This window comes from Staurois parvus, unplaced genomic scaffold, assembly GCF_062004578.1.
Source record: "Staurois parvus isolate SC_StPar_1 unplaced genomic scaffold, SC_StPar_1.0 ptg001257l, whole genome shotgun sequence".
NCBI lineage: Eukaryota > Metazoa > Chordata > Amphibia > Anura > Ranidae > Staurois > Staurois parvus.
Window position 1 is genome coordinate 46,737 of NW_028319053.1, and position 14,334 is coordinate 61,070.

The following is a 14,334-nucleotide window of genomic DNA, read 5'->3' on the forward strand; positions in this document are numbered from 1 at the left end:
CCTTTCTTCTGCCAGTTGACCACCTTCTCTTCCTTAAAAACTCCACTCCTTTCGTCTCTAAGACTCTTCTGTTTCCTGGTTCTCCTATCTTTCTGCACTCACCAGCCTCTTTATTAATTATACCTGTTCGATTGCTTGGTAACGCAAATTGCTTACCAGCCAATCACATGGCAGCAGCATTTAGGCATGTAGACGTGATAAAGATGACTTGCTGAAGTTCAAACCGAGCATCAGAATGGGGAAGAAAGGGGATTTAAGTGGCTTTGATCGTGGCATGGTTGTGGGTGCCAGATGGGCTGAGTATTTAGAAAACTGCTGATCTACTGGGATTTTCACACACAACCATCTCGGGTTTAAAAAGAATGATCCGAAAAAAAGAAAATATCTAGTGAGCGGCAGTTGTGTGGAAGAAAATGCCTCGTTGATGTCAGAGGTCAGAGGAGAATGGGCAGACTGGTTCAAGATGATAGAAAGGCAACAGTAACTCATGTCAAAACGAACCAAAATCTCTGAGGAATGTTTCCAACACCTTGTTGAATCTATGCCATGAAGAATGAAGGCCGTTCTGAAGGCAAAAGGGGGTCCAACCCGGCACTAGTAAGGTGGACCTCATAAAGTGGCCAGTGATTGTAGATCCAACATAATGCGTACTCTTATTTAATGTTGGACGGTCCTGTTTCCTAAATGTAGGTATTCGCTAAGTCAAGCTGTACCGCCATCATCTCTGTCTCTTTTTTCTGAAGCTCTTGGCGCTCCCCCAGATGATCCAGTCAGCCAGCTCCCTGACCCAGGATGTGCGGAGGAAGATGGAGGAGGTAGAGCAGGATTATATGGCGGCAAAGAAGTATACAGAGCTGAGAGACCTGCAGGAGATTTCTACACTACACCAACAAGCAGAGGTAATGGGCTGTTGTTTTCTAGATAACGTCCTCTGCGGTTCACTGTCTTGAAGTTCGTGTTCACCCTCTGTGGAGAAGGCCATGTTGTGAAATGAGGTAGACTAGTGAGCCAATACTAACCAGCATGACAACATCCACAGTTTCCAGGAAACCCATCTAGCCCCTCTCTAGCCCACATATTTGTGCTGTCCAGGTCCCTCGTAGTTGTCATTTCGGGGGACTACTGTTCCATTGCTGCAGATGTGCCCATGTTGGCCAGTCCCCGACAGTTGCATCATCGTTGCAGACTCTGAATACTGAGAGTACCCCACCACTAGACAATCAATTGGGACTGTCTACTTAATGTGGTCAGGACACCCAAAGAAGGACCTCTCCTCTTGTAGCAAATGAAGAGAGAGAAGTTGGGACTGAAGTGTTACTTGGCTTTGGCTTTAGGTGAGTAAAAAGAACATTGGGTTTCTTGTCAAGCCAGTGACCAGTTAGAGGGGAATTTAGAGGGATTTCAATACTTGCCTGGAGACGGTCTCTAATTGTGCGTGGCTGAATAGTCCTAGTCACTTGCACTGAATCTTGCACTGTCACTATATGAGTACATTTCTGGTGGACACCTGACCATTATGTCTATATGAGCTGGTTGGGCATCCCATTGAAATCACTATTGCCATTAATGTGAAGTTGCCCCCCCCCCCCCACCCCCTACACTCTCCCCAGGGTCATTAATATGGATTTGCCCTCCCTCAGTGGCCATTAATATGAAGTTGCCCTCCTCTCCCCAAGGCCATTATTATGGAGTTTCTCCCCTCCCCCCAAGGCCAATAATATGCAGCTCATACCCTCCCCCAAGGCCATTAATATGAAGTTGCTCTCCTTCCCTCCCTCTATGGCCATTACTATGAAGTTGCTTTCCTCCTCAAAAGACCATTAATATGAAGTTGCCACCCTCCTCCAAGGCCATTAATATGAAGTTGTCCCCGTCTCCCCAAAGCCATTAATATGGAGTTTCCTCCTTCATGGCTGTAATGTCCTCCACTCTTTTGTGAAGTCTTTCCATAGATTTTTGGAGGGTGTCTATGGGAATTTGTGCCCATGTGTTGTTGGATGAGAAGACTTGGCTCACAATTCATCCAAACGGTGTTCTGTCAGGGCTCTTTGCAGGACACTCAACTTCATCCACACCAAACTGGTCCAACCATGTTTTTATGGTGCTGGCTTTGTACACAGGGGCACAGTCATGGTGGAACAGAAAAGGGTCTTCACCAAACTGTTACTGCGAGGTTGGAAGAGCACAATTGTCTACAATGTCTTCATATAATGTAGTATTACCAGTACGCTTCACACCTGAACTTATTTGATGGGGGTTCACATACTTTCGGTCATGTAGTCTTCAAACCATTTGTATTGTAGGTCCCCAATATCTATTAAATAAAGTTACCAGTTGGCACCATAAAATCATGACTCTTTACCTTTGTGCTATTGATTAAAATGTAGATATACCAATAATTAGAAATACCTAAAGACTTGCCTGTTAGGTACCTTGGCTATAAAAATCTTCCATCACAAACCTATAAATACTTGCATACCATCTGATTCTTGTATCCCCACAGTTTTATTATCTATCCTATATAGTTGCCTGTTATTGTCATCCTTTTTAATTGTCCAAACAATTTTACTATCTATCCTATATAACTGTCCCCACCCTGTTTTTACCTATCCGATATAAAGGATTCTATAAATCTATAAATATAATTGTCCCCACCAGGGCGTTTTTTAGAGAATAGAAGCAGTTACTCCCCCCCTTTCAAGTCACCCCTTGTTTCTGCTCCCTACCCACCTTCCAGTACATCCACTTTTAGAGAATACAGAACCAAGGGTCATTTTGTGGTGCTAAGTAATTTGAAAAGCAGTCAAATAGACCCCATAGCAAGAACAGATCCCCAGCAACAATAGATCCTCACAGCAACAATAGACCCCAGCAACAATGGATCCCCTTAGGAATAATAAACACCCAGAAACAAGGAATCCACCACAGGAACAATAGACCCACACCAGAAACAAATAGTCCCCCAGCAACAATAGACACCAACCAGCAACAATAGATCTTTCAGCAGCCAGCATCAATAGAACCTCCAGCAGCCAGCAATAGTAACCTTTTCCTGAACAGTAGATCTCTACCAGCAACAACTGACCCTCTAGCAGCATAAGATCCCCTACCTACAAAAACAGACCCTCCCACAACAATAGATCCCCCAGTGACAATAGATCCCTTAGCAGCCAGCATCAATAGGCTCTCCATCACCCCTTGGTATTACATACATTCAATGCTGGAGGTGGCAGAACTGTGTTCCCCAGCACTCCTTCTGAAAATAGGCCCTGGTCTCCACATTGTTGTTGTCTGTCATGTAATTCATCCATTACACTGGACATTACGGGGGTATTGTTGGATATCCAGGTTACAGAGGACATCATTAACTTGTAATGCATAGAATGGGAACGTTGATAGTTCAGCATTGGTTATTTGGGGATGTTTGAACCAGATGTCCTGACACAGACTTCAGGGAACACTCGGGGTCTGATCTGCGGTCTCAGGACTTCTAGGTGCAGCTCACGGTCTCAGGGTTACACCAGATCTCCAGCCAGCATCTCCAATCTTCATATTGAGATTATATTAGTTTTATATCTATCATATACTGTATGTTTGTAGCACTACCCCCTTAGGAGTTGCTGAAGATTTGGGTCCCTCTATAGTCCTGAATAGCCAGGCAACGCACATTTTCCTCAGACTTGCATTCCAAACAGTAAACAGCCCTCGAGCTTGTGTTTTTTTTTAGTATTATTAGGGGTATTGTACTTGGATGGGGTAAGGGGTGTATGGGATGCCCAAGGGAATTGCAAGGGACAACTTCCTGGCAACTATATACAAGGCTTTACAAAGTAAACCTCTTCTGGGAGAGCTCTCCAGCCTCTCCTGGTGTAGCAGCCCAGACCCCAGATAAATCTCCTTCTTCACCCAGTCTGGAGGAATCCCTGGGCAAGGGGATCCAGTGCCTGCCAGTTTAGGATGAACAGTCCCAGGTAAGGAGCTAGTCAGGTCTCCCACTAGAACACTCTTTTCCCCTTAGCTGGCCCAGGGAAGTGTAGGATTACTCACTCAGTCCCTTTCCTGTGAGCTGGTTTAGGTAGGTGGCTGCCTTCAGGCCTTCTGCTGTGATGGCTCCTTTCCTGGCTCTACATGTAGTCCTCCCTCTGGGGGCTGGTGAGGTTGCGTGATCCTCCTGTCCATGTCCCAGCCTGTAGGTAGGCCCCTTCCCACTGGGCCCCCTCCCAGGCACCTGCATCTCTTCCTATCTTACATCCAAACTCTCCTACTGCTGAGCAGGCTCAGTCATACTTAAAGGCTGTCCTGACCCCATGCCAAGCCTCCTGCCTGGGGATTGGTCAGCATCCCCTATGTGTGCAAATCAGCCCCTCCTCAGCCCTGCCCACTACTTCTAGAATCTTCTCCAAGATTCTAGAGCAGGGGGAGGTATCAAGGAACTGATCTACAGAGCTTCTCAGCCTTGACCCAAATTTGACCCTGCTGAGTATTCTGAGGTTGCTGCTCAGCTTTCCAACTAAAAATTAGCCACTAGCTCCCCCTGGGTACTTAGAGGGGCGCTGCATGTATTTTAATACTAGTATATGAAAAGTTCCCATTGCAGTTTGGCAAGGCACCAAAACACTTATTCCACACAGGCTTTGAATCTCCATACCATTTATTGTGTGAAGCAAGATGGAAAATAAATTAAAATGCCTTGTATAAAGATTGTGAGTTGTTTCCCCTTGTAGTAAAAATCCAACCTGTATATTCAGTTCAGGCAGCTTTATGTTCTAGTAGTCTAAGGGCTGGATTATGTGGAACATTTCCAGCCATGGTGACTTTGACATGACAGCGGCCATTTTGTTCTCCAGGCAGAGGTGGCGGGAGAGATGCAGGCAGAGGTGAGGAGGCTGGAAGAGCAGAGGGACCTGCTACAAGATCTCTGCCCCCAGAGGAGCCAGGTGCTTGGAAGAAGCATTGAGGAAACCCTGCAGGCTTGGGGCCAGCTACAGGAGGACATCCAAAGGAGCCGCACCCGATTACACAGAACCTCCCAACTGAGGGACTTTTTCCTGAGCTACCTGGGGATGATGTAAGTGCTGCATTGGTTGTGTGTAGATAAAACAGGAGTCACATGACCTGACTGCAGTGATACATGGCCGGCAGTCCGGAAATTCCATGATGACTGTAGTGCTCCAGGCCACCCATTGCTGAGTGAGTGTCACCAGCTTACTGGTAATCAAGGAACACCAGTTGCTGGACCATGTGAATGCGCAGTCCTGGGATATCCTACTCTGCCCAAGGAGGGGGGAAGGCGGGCTGGCGGGCTGGCAACAACTCCAGTCAATAAAAAGGAAGATAATAAAAAGGGTTCAAAATGACCTTGCCAGCCAGCTTGCCAACAACCAAATTAGCCTGTCTAACAGTATGCGTTAAAAACGGGTTTAGTTAGCACACATTTGCAAATACATACGTAAGCCACAGAGCCACGTCACGGCACCCCGACATTCTGTGGTCCTAACTCTACAAATTAGAGAGCCCCCATAGTAGAGGCACTTGCATTTAAAGGATAGACCAGGGGCAGGTGCACATCAGGGAGCCCACCCCTCTTAAAGGTACAGGAGTGCGAAGGACACCCAGCATGTAGCACAATGGCAGCCAGGGCGCCCAGTGCACCCACTCAACTTAAAACCTTTTTTATTGACATGCGTTGCCCGGTTCACATAGTCCTTGATTCATAAGCCAGTTATAGACTGGGGAAGGTGCCATGCTTTACTTTACTGGCAACAACTCCAGCCTATCGAAGAGGAAACTATAGCAAATGGAAAATGATTGCCAACATGTTTGAGAAGAGTTATGTAAGGCGTCCCCATAGACACAAGGTTGTCACCCAATCTGGCCAAAATTGGGGTGTCACCATCGCGACGCCATACTTTAGTCATCATTCCCAGCAGATTCCTGAAAGCTCCTAGCAGAGTCACTGGGAGTGTGCTTCCTGCAGTCCAGGAGGGCTTGAGCCTGATTGGTCGTTGTATGTAAGAAACAGCAAGGATCCGGCAATAGACTATGTTCAGGATTTTCTCTCTTTATCACATGTAAGAGTTAGTTCCCATATCACCGAATCACAGACGGAAGTAGATGAACAGAATGGAGCACTAAAGTAATGCATTGAAAAATACAGAGCTCTGAATTTCATAGCTTCATCTACAAATCTGACTGGAGTTTGCTTTTAACATGAACTCCTTCCCACTCGCAATCTGTATATTCACATTCCCCATCACAATGCCTGGTGCCGAGGATACATTAATAAATGTCAACCCCATGGGAACCACATTGCATGGCTGCTGGCTCTCATAAATAAAATAAACAAATCCCAAATGTCATTGATAGCCAGAGTCCGCACCAGGGGCGGACTGACAACTCATGGGGCCCTCGGGCAAAAGGGGATCATGGGGCCCCTGTGTCCTCGCCCGCACTCTAACCACACCCAAAAAAGCCTATGAAAGGTACCAGGGGCATCTCATGGGGCCCCCTACTGACCCCGGGCCCTCGGGCAGTGCCCGAGTTCCCAAATGGTCAGTCCGCCCCTGGTCCGCACCGTCAATTAGGCAACCAATCAAAGCAGGTTCTGATAATGTGATCACTATGTCAGGGCTGGAGGCTCCATTGATAAAAATTGGCCTTCTGCCTACAGGTGACCACTGCCACCTTCAGGATGTATTGTTCATCTACAGGGCCATCAGTTTACTAGATCAGCTGTAAGATTTTGTTATTATACAGGATTTATATATTATTATTATTATTATAATACAGGATTTATATATTTTTATTATTATACAGAATTTATATATTATTATTATACAGGATTTATATATTATTATTATTATTATACAGGATTTATATATTATTATTATACAGGATTTATATATTATTATTATTATTATACAGGATTTATATATTATTATTATTATACAGGATTTATATATTATTATTATACAGGATTTATGGCGCCAACAGTTTTCTCAGCACTTTACAATATAACGGGAGACAATACAGCAACAATACAGTTCAATACAAGAGGGTTAGGAGGGCCCTGATCCTGGGAGCTTACAATCTAGGATACAGTTGCATTAATAAACATAATAAATGTAATTATTATTATAATACAGTATATATATATAGCACCTACAGGTTGTGCTTTACAAAAAAAGGCAGACAGTACAATTACAATACAATTAAATCTCTAAGATTGTAAGCTCCCAGGATCAGGGCCCTCCTAACCCTCTTGTATTGAACTGTATTGTTGCTGTATTGTCTCCCGTTATATTGTAAAGCGCTGAGCAAACTGTTGGTGCCATAAATCCTGTATAATAATAATATATAAATCCTGTATAATAATAATAATATATAAATCCTGTATAATAATAATAATATATAAATCCTGTATAATAATAATAATATAGAAGGACCCTGCTCATTAGAGCTTACAATCTCATAAAAAAATACAAATAAAAAATACATTATATTGCCAAAAGTATTGGGCCTTTACACACACATGACATTTAATGTCCTCCCAGTCTTAGTCCGTAGGGTTCAATATTGAGTTGGCCCCGCCCTTTGCAGCTATAACAGCTTCAACTCTTCTGGGAAGGCCGTCCACAAGGTTTAGGAGGGTGTCTATGGGAAGGTTGGACCATTCTTCCAGAAGCACATTTGTCAGGTCAGGCACTGATGTCGGAGGAGGAGGCCTGGCTCACAGTCTCCGCTCTAATTCATCCCAAAGGTGTTCTATGGGGTTGAGGTCAGGACTCTGTGCAGGCCGGTCAAGTTCCTCCACCCCAAACTGGCTCCTCCATGTCTTTATGATCCTTGCTTTGTGCACTGGTGGGCAGTCATGTTGGAACAGGAAGGGGCCATCCCCAAACTCTTCCCACAGAGTTGGGAGCATGAAATTGTCCAAAATGTCTTGGTATGCTGACACCTTAAGAGTTTCCTTCACTGGAAGTAGGGGGCCAAGCCCAACCCCTGAAAAACAACCCCACACCATAATCCCCCCTCCACCAAACAGTCCAGTGGCAGCGTGCTTTACACCACGGCATCCGACGCTTTGCATTGCACTTGGTGATGGCAGGCTTGGATGCAGCTGCTCGGCCATGGAAACCCATTCCATGAAGCTCTCTATGCACTGTTGTGCTAATCTGAAGGCCACACCAAGTTTGGAGGTCTTTAGCTATTGACTCTGCAGACAGTTGGCGACTTCTGCGCACTGTGCGCTTCAGCATGCGCTGACCCCGCCCTGTCATGTGACGTGGCCTACCACTTGGTGGCTGAGTTGCTGTTGTTCCCAGTTGAGCGTGGAATATTTAGTAGGCAGGAAATGTCACGGATGGACTTATTGCCCAGGTGGCCACCTATCACGGGACCACGCTTGGAGTCACTGAGCTCCTGAGAGCGACCCATTCTTTCACCAATGTTTGTAGAAGCCGTCTGCATGTCTAGGGGCTTGATTGTATACACCTGTGTCCATGGAGGGGATTGGCTGGCCCAATACTTTTGGCAATATAGTGTATTTATTTGTTCATTTTTCAGGCTATAATAAAAGCAGAGCAGTTTTTTTTTTTAAATGAAAAATGAACAAGATAAAAATCTTACATGTCCTGCAAGTTAGAATAGTCTAGCTCAGCCTTTCTCATCCTTTTTACCCCAGGGAAACCCATAAAATAACTCTTGGGGAACCCTCATTAAAACCAAATACTTGGGATAAGTGGGGAAAATGCCCCTTACATTGGTGGTCAGTGGGAAGAATGCTCCTTACATTGGTGGTCAGTGGGAAGAATGCCCCTTACATTGGTGGTCAGTGGGAAGAATGCCCCTCACATTGGTGGTCAGTGGGAAAAATGCCCCTTACATTGGGGGTCAGTGGGAAGAATTTTCCTTACATTGGTGGCCATTGGGAAGAATGCTCCTTACATTGGTGGTCAGTGGGAAGAATGTCCCTTACATTGGTGATCAGTGGGAAGAATGTCCCTTACATTGGTGGTCAGTGAGAAGAATGTCCCTTACATTGGTGAGCAGTGGGAAGAATGTCCCTTACATTGGTGGTCAGTGAGAAGAATGTCCCTTACATTGGTGAGCAGTGGGAAGAATGTCCCTTACATTGGTGGTCAATGGGAAGAATGCCCCTTACATTGGGGGTCAGTGGGAAGAATGTCCCTTACATTGGTGAGCAGTGGGAAGAATGTCCCTTACATTGGTGATCAGTGGGAAGAATGTCCCTTACATTGGTGGTCAGTGGGAAGAATGCTCCTTACATTGGTGGCCAACAGGAAGAATGCTCCTTACATTGGTGGCCAATGGGAAGAATGTTCCTTACATTGGTGGTCAGTGGGAAGAATGCTCCTTACATTGGTGGTCAGTGAGAAGAATGTCCCTTACATTGGGGGTCAGTGGGAAGAATGTCCCTTACATTGGAGGTCAGTGGGAAGAATGCTCCTTACATTGGAGGTCAGTGGGAAGAATGCTCCTTACAGTGGTGGTCAGAATACCAACCTTAAAAACACCTTAAAAGACCATTGGTATCATGTTGCTGGCTGTGCCAGGCGGCACCAGTCCTGAATCTATGCCTGTGCTATCAAATGGGAGGTCAGTCGGCCACAGCTCAAGGAACCCTGGTAGCAATCTCTGGAGGAACTCGTAGCAATCTCTGGAGGAACCCGTAGCAATCTCTGGAGGAACCCGTAGCAATCTCTGGAGGAACCTTGGTAGCAATCTCTGGAGGAACCCTGGTAGCAATCTCTGGAGGAACCCTGGTAGCAATCTCTGGAGGAACCCTGGTAGCAATCTCTGGAGGAACCCGTAGCAATCTCTGGAGGAACCCTGGTAGCAATCTCTGGAGGAACCCTGGTTGGACATGACTGGTAAAGCTGGAGCTCACAAGTTGCCATTACACTGTCTCTCTCCGTAGACCAGGTTTCCCCAAGGTTTGAGAGCCCAAGGTTTGCATGTTCAAGTTGCTCCGACTCACAAAGATTATCCATGGTTTCAGCCTAATTAAAACAATTTTCTGGAAGCTGAAATAATGCAAACAAATTGCCAAACTGGTTTTCCAAAATGCATTTCCCAGACTGTAGAAAGCATGTGTGATCCTGTCTCTGCAGATCCTGGACGGAGGAGACGAGGGCTCAGATCCTGTCAGACAGCCCCGAGGAGCGGCTCAGCCCAGCGTGGAGGGAGGGGCTGGAGAGAAGCATTGATAGCAAAATGAAAGAGTTTGAGGTGCTGGCAGGTATCGGGTGGAAGCTGATTGGGGAAGACCAACGTTTGACGCAGAGGGTGAGTGCGGGGACAGCACCTTGCCAGAAACCGCAGGGCTGCTCCCCATTGTCACCATAGAAAATGATGGGTATTCCAAAATCAGTTGTCTGCAGAAAAGGAGGTGAGGGGAAATCTCCCAATTGGGACACTTATGCTGGGGGCTAATAGAGGATTTCTCCTCACTTCTTGTGGTGTTTCCAGGACAGAAAGCGAAGGGAATCTCCTATATGGAACACAGGCAGTAGATGAACTTTAATTGTATGAGGTAAGGGTTCTTTGCTGTTAGAGCAGAGCTTTTTTTTGTTGAAGGGAAGGATTCTTTGCTGTTAGAGTAGGGTTTATTCGTTGGAGTTAGGGATTCTTTGCTGTTAGAACAGGGCTTATTTGTTGGAAGTAGGGATTCTTTGCTGTTAGAGCAGGGCTTATTTGTTGGAGGTAGGGATTCTTTGCTGTTATAGCAGGGCTTATTTGTTGGAAGTAGGGATCCTTTGCTGTTAGAGCATGGCTTATTTGTTGGAAGTAGGGATCCTTTGCTGTTAGAGCATGGCTTATTTGTTGGAAGTAGGGATTCTTTGCTGTTAGAGCATGACTTATTTGTTGGAAGTAGGGATCCTTTGCTGTTAGAGCATGGCTTAGTTGTTGGAAGTAGGGATTCTTTGCTGTTAGAGCATGGCTTAGTTGTTGGGTATAATGGTTCTCTGCTCTTAGAGCAAAGCCTATTTGTTGAAAGTAATGGTTCTTTGCTTTTAGAACAGAGCCTATTTGTTGAATATAAGGGTTCTTTTCTGTTAGAGCAGAGCATATTTGTTGAAGGATTTTTGCTGTTAAGAAAGGGTTCAGGTAGCGATTTGTTTCTACGCCATGACAGTAAAGGACAGAGGGTGACTAATTTTTATGTCACAGCATCACCTTGTCCATCAATATTAGTAGAGCGCACTTAGGGCCCTTTCACTCCTAACACAATGGGATGCTGTTGGATGCTCTTTGGACTGCACTCCAACTGCACAGACAGTCCAAAATCCAGGCGATCCTAAGGGCATAGTCCACACCATTGCAGTGCAGAACACATACAAATACACTGCAATGCATCACAGTGCACCTAGAAGCCCAAGGAAAGAAAAGAAAGTGACCTCACAGGTCAAATGCAGATAGAAAAGTGCGCATCAACTGCATGTAAAACATGCATCAAATGCATGCATAGGTACAAGCAGGGCCGTAGGTAAGGGGGTACCATCAGTCCTCCTGTACAGGGCCCAGGCTAGCAGGGGGCCCAGGCAAGTAGGTGAATGGGATGTGGGCAGGAAGGGTAATCAGCACAGCATGGGGGGGCAATTACTGGAACCAATCCCCTGTGTGGCTCTCCCTGCAGCAGCTTAAAGCTGGATTCTTCTCCTCTCCTGGCTTTCAGCTGCTGTAGAGAGAGACATACAGGGGATCGGTTCCAGTAATTGCCCCTCCGCCACACCCATCTCCCTCCCTGTGCACCATAAGTTTCTCCCTGCTGCCCAAGCCCCCCTGTGTGTCCCCACCCCCCGCAGTGCTGCCAGCTTCCCTCCTCTTTCCCACCTCCAGCTGAAAGCACACAATAGGATCCTTCAAGATGGGGGAAGGAATATATCACATTTACCAGCCCCTTCCTTTCCTGAATGAACACAATGAGTGATCGGTACTGATCGCTCCTTATGTTCATTCATAACGGAAGCATAGTAAACAGAGTTTTTTTTCTTTTGAGGGGGGGGGGGCCTGTCAGGTTGGCTGTTTGGTACTTATCACTCATTCATAACAGAAGCATAGTATACAGAGGGTTTTTTTTTTTGGTGGGGGGGGCCTGTGAGGTTGGCTGTGTGGTACTTAACACTCATTCATAACAGAAGCATAGTAAACAGAGGGGTTTCTTTGGGGGGGGGCTGTCAGGTTGGCTGTATGGGGCCTTGTGGTTTCTAACAGCAGCCCTGGGTACAATGACCCCCACAGTTACGTGCAGTTTCTGGTGTGAATGGGCCCTTAGCACACACAGTGTTCATAAATCCTCACGATGTACAAAAGACTGAGAATATATCTCATGTTTTTTTTTGTGTATTCTGGTTTATTTTATTATGGGCAGAAAAACTCCAGGACCCCTTTGATTGGCAGTCCGGGACTGTGCTGTGCTGATCTATTTTAAAGATCTCATTTATTTTTAATCAAAAATCGATTTAATTGATTCATTCAGTCATTCATTCATTAATTTATTCACCTTCTTATTATCACAAATGGTTTGATTTTTTTTAAATATATTCGAAAGATCTCATAACTTTTCCTGTCCGTCCCCAGATTAAGGAGCGTCTGGAGGAGCTGCAAGGGATGCTGAGCTGGGTTCTGATGAGATGGCGATGCCAGAAACACCCGAGGATCATGGGGAATAAGACTCCGAGGACCAGGGAGGCTGTAGAGCCCGCCCAGACGGTAAGCGACCAATCCGAGAACAATTCACAGAAATAACTCCAAGTAAGAATTGTACACACATTGGACAAACAGGACGAGCTTGCCAGGGTTTCATGTCATCAAAGGGTGTACATTGTCATCAATTGACTACAAAGTATCTAAATTGGGCAGCACAGTGGCTAAGTGGTGAGCACTTCCGCCTGGCAGTACTAGGGTCGTTGGTTCAAATCCCAACCACAGCACCACCTGCCTGGAGTTTGCATGTTCTCCCTGTGCCTGCGTGGGTTTCCTCCGGGTACTCCGGTTTCCTTCCACACTCCAAAGACATGCTGGTAGGTGAATTGGATCCTGTCTACATTGTCCCTAGTATGTGTATGTATGAATGTGAGTTAGGGACCTTAGATTGTACGCCCCTTGAGGGTTAGGGACCTTAGATTGTACACCCCTTGAGGGTTAGGGACCTTAGATTGTACACCCCTTGAGGGTTAGGGACTGATGTGAATGTACAATATATATGTAAAGCGCTGCGTAAATTGACAGCACTATATAAGTACCTGAAATAAATAAATACATTTCAACAGTCAGCAAAATGGCATGTCCTAGTAAATGTAATGATCGTACCTGCACTGCGTACAAAAATAACATACCCACAGCCGTGTTTTTAATTGTATGTACCCAGAGCCACCAATCAGATTCAAGCAATCTAGTTCTAATGCAGAATAAACAGCTGATATCTGATTGGTCACTTTTGCCATCACAGGCTATTACTTTACATCTTACACAACAGTCTCCTAATATATTAAAAAGAAAAAGAAAAACAAAAAGAATGCCTCAATATTCACACAGCTGTCAAGAATAATAACCCCCATAATGTGTCTGAAATGTGTATTTCCTATGATTGTCAGCTCCATCTAGTGGCCAGTATGCGCAATTTTCCTGCTGACAGTATTTCGGAAAAATACAGCATTTGGCCACTAGATGGAGCTGATGATCATGGGAAATACACCTATTAGACACATTATTGGGATTATTTGTGGCAGCTGTGTGAATGTTGAGGTATTCGCACAGTAAATTTTTTGTTAAATAGACCGAATTGTTGTATAGTATAGTATAGTCATATAATATTATATGTTCTATAGTATAGTACAGGGGCGGACTGATAACTCATGGGGCCCCCAGGCAATAGGGGATCATGGGGCCCCTGTGTCCTTGCCCACACTCAAAGCACACCCAAAAAAGCCTATAAAAGGTACCAGGGGCATTTCATGGGCCTCCCTACTGACCCCGGGCCCTCGGGCAGTGCCCGAGTGCTCGAATGGTCAGTCCGCCCCTGGTATAGTATATACATAGTATATTGTCTGCATTATATGAAGTATAATTTATATAAAGTATATTGTTTGCATTGTTCTATAGTATATACCTAGTATATCGTCTGTGTTTTTATATAGTATATACAGTTGTGCCATACTCTTTCCATTTTCAGATGATGGATTGAACAGTGCTCCTTGAGATGTTCAAAGCTTGGGAGATTTATTTATAATCTAACCCTGCTTTAAACTTTTCCACAACTTTATCCCTGACCTGTCTGGTGTGTCCCTTGGCCTTCATGATGCTGTTTGT

General features: G+C 45.3%; 1 protein-coding gene across 4 annotated transcripts in view; it reads left to right on the forward strand.

Moving 5' to 3' along the window:
* The window catches only part of LOC149437758 (uncharacterized), a 77,083-nt gene that overhangs the window by 27,618 nt on the left and 35,131 nt on the right, over nt 1-14,334 (forward strand). For all 4 annotated transcript variants that reach the window (XM_089660646.1, XM_089660645.1, XM_089660647.1 and 1 more), the window contains exons 15-18: nt 744-899; nt 4,848-5,068; nt 10,134-10,308; nt 12,604-12,735. In XM_089660646.1, coding sequence (XP_089516772.1) covers nt 744-899; nt 4,848-5,068; nt 10,134-10,308; nt 12,604-12,735 — 684 coding nt within the window. The remainder of the gene's footprint in view (nt 1-743; nt 900-4,847; nt 5,069-10,133; nt 10,309-12,603; nt 12,736-14,334) is intronic.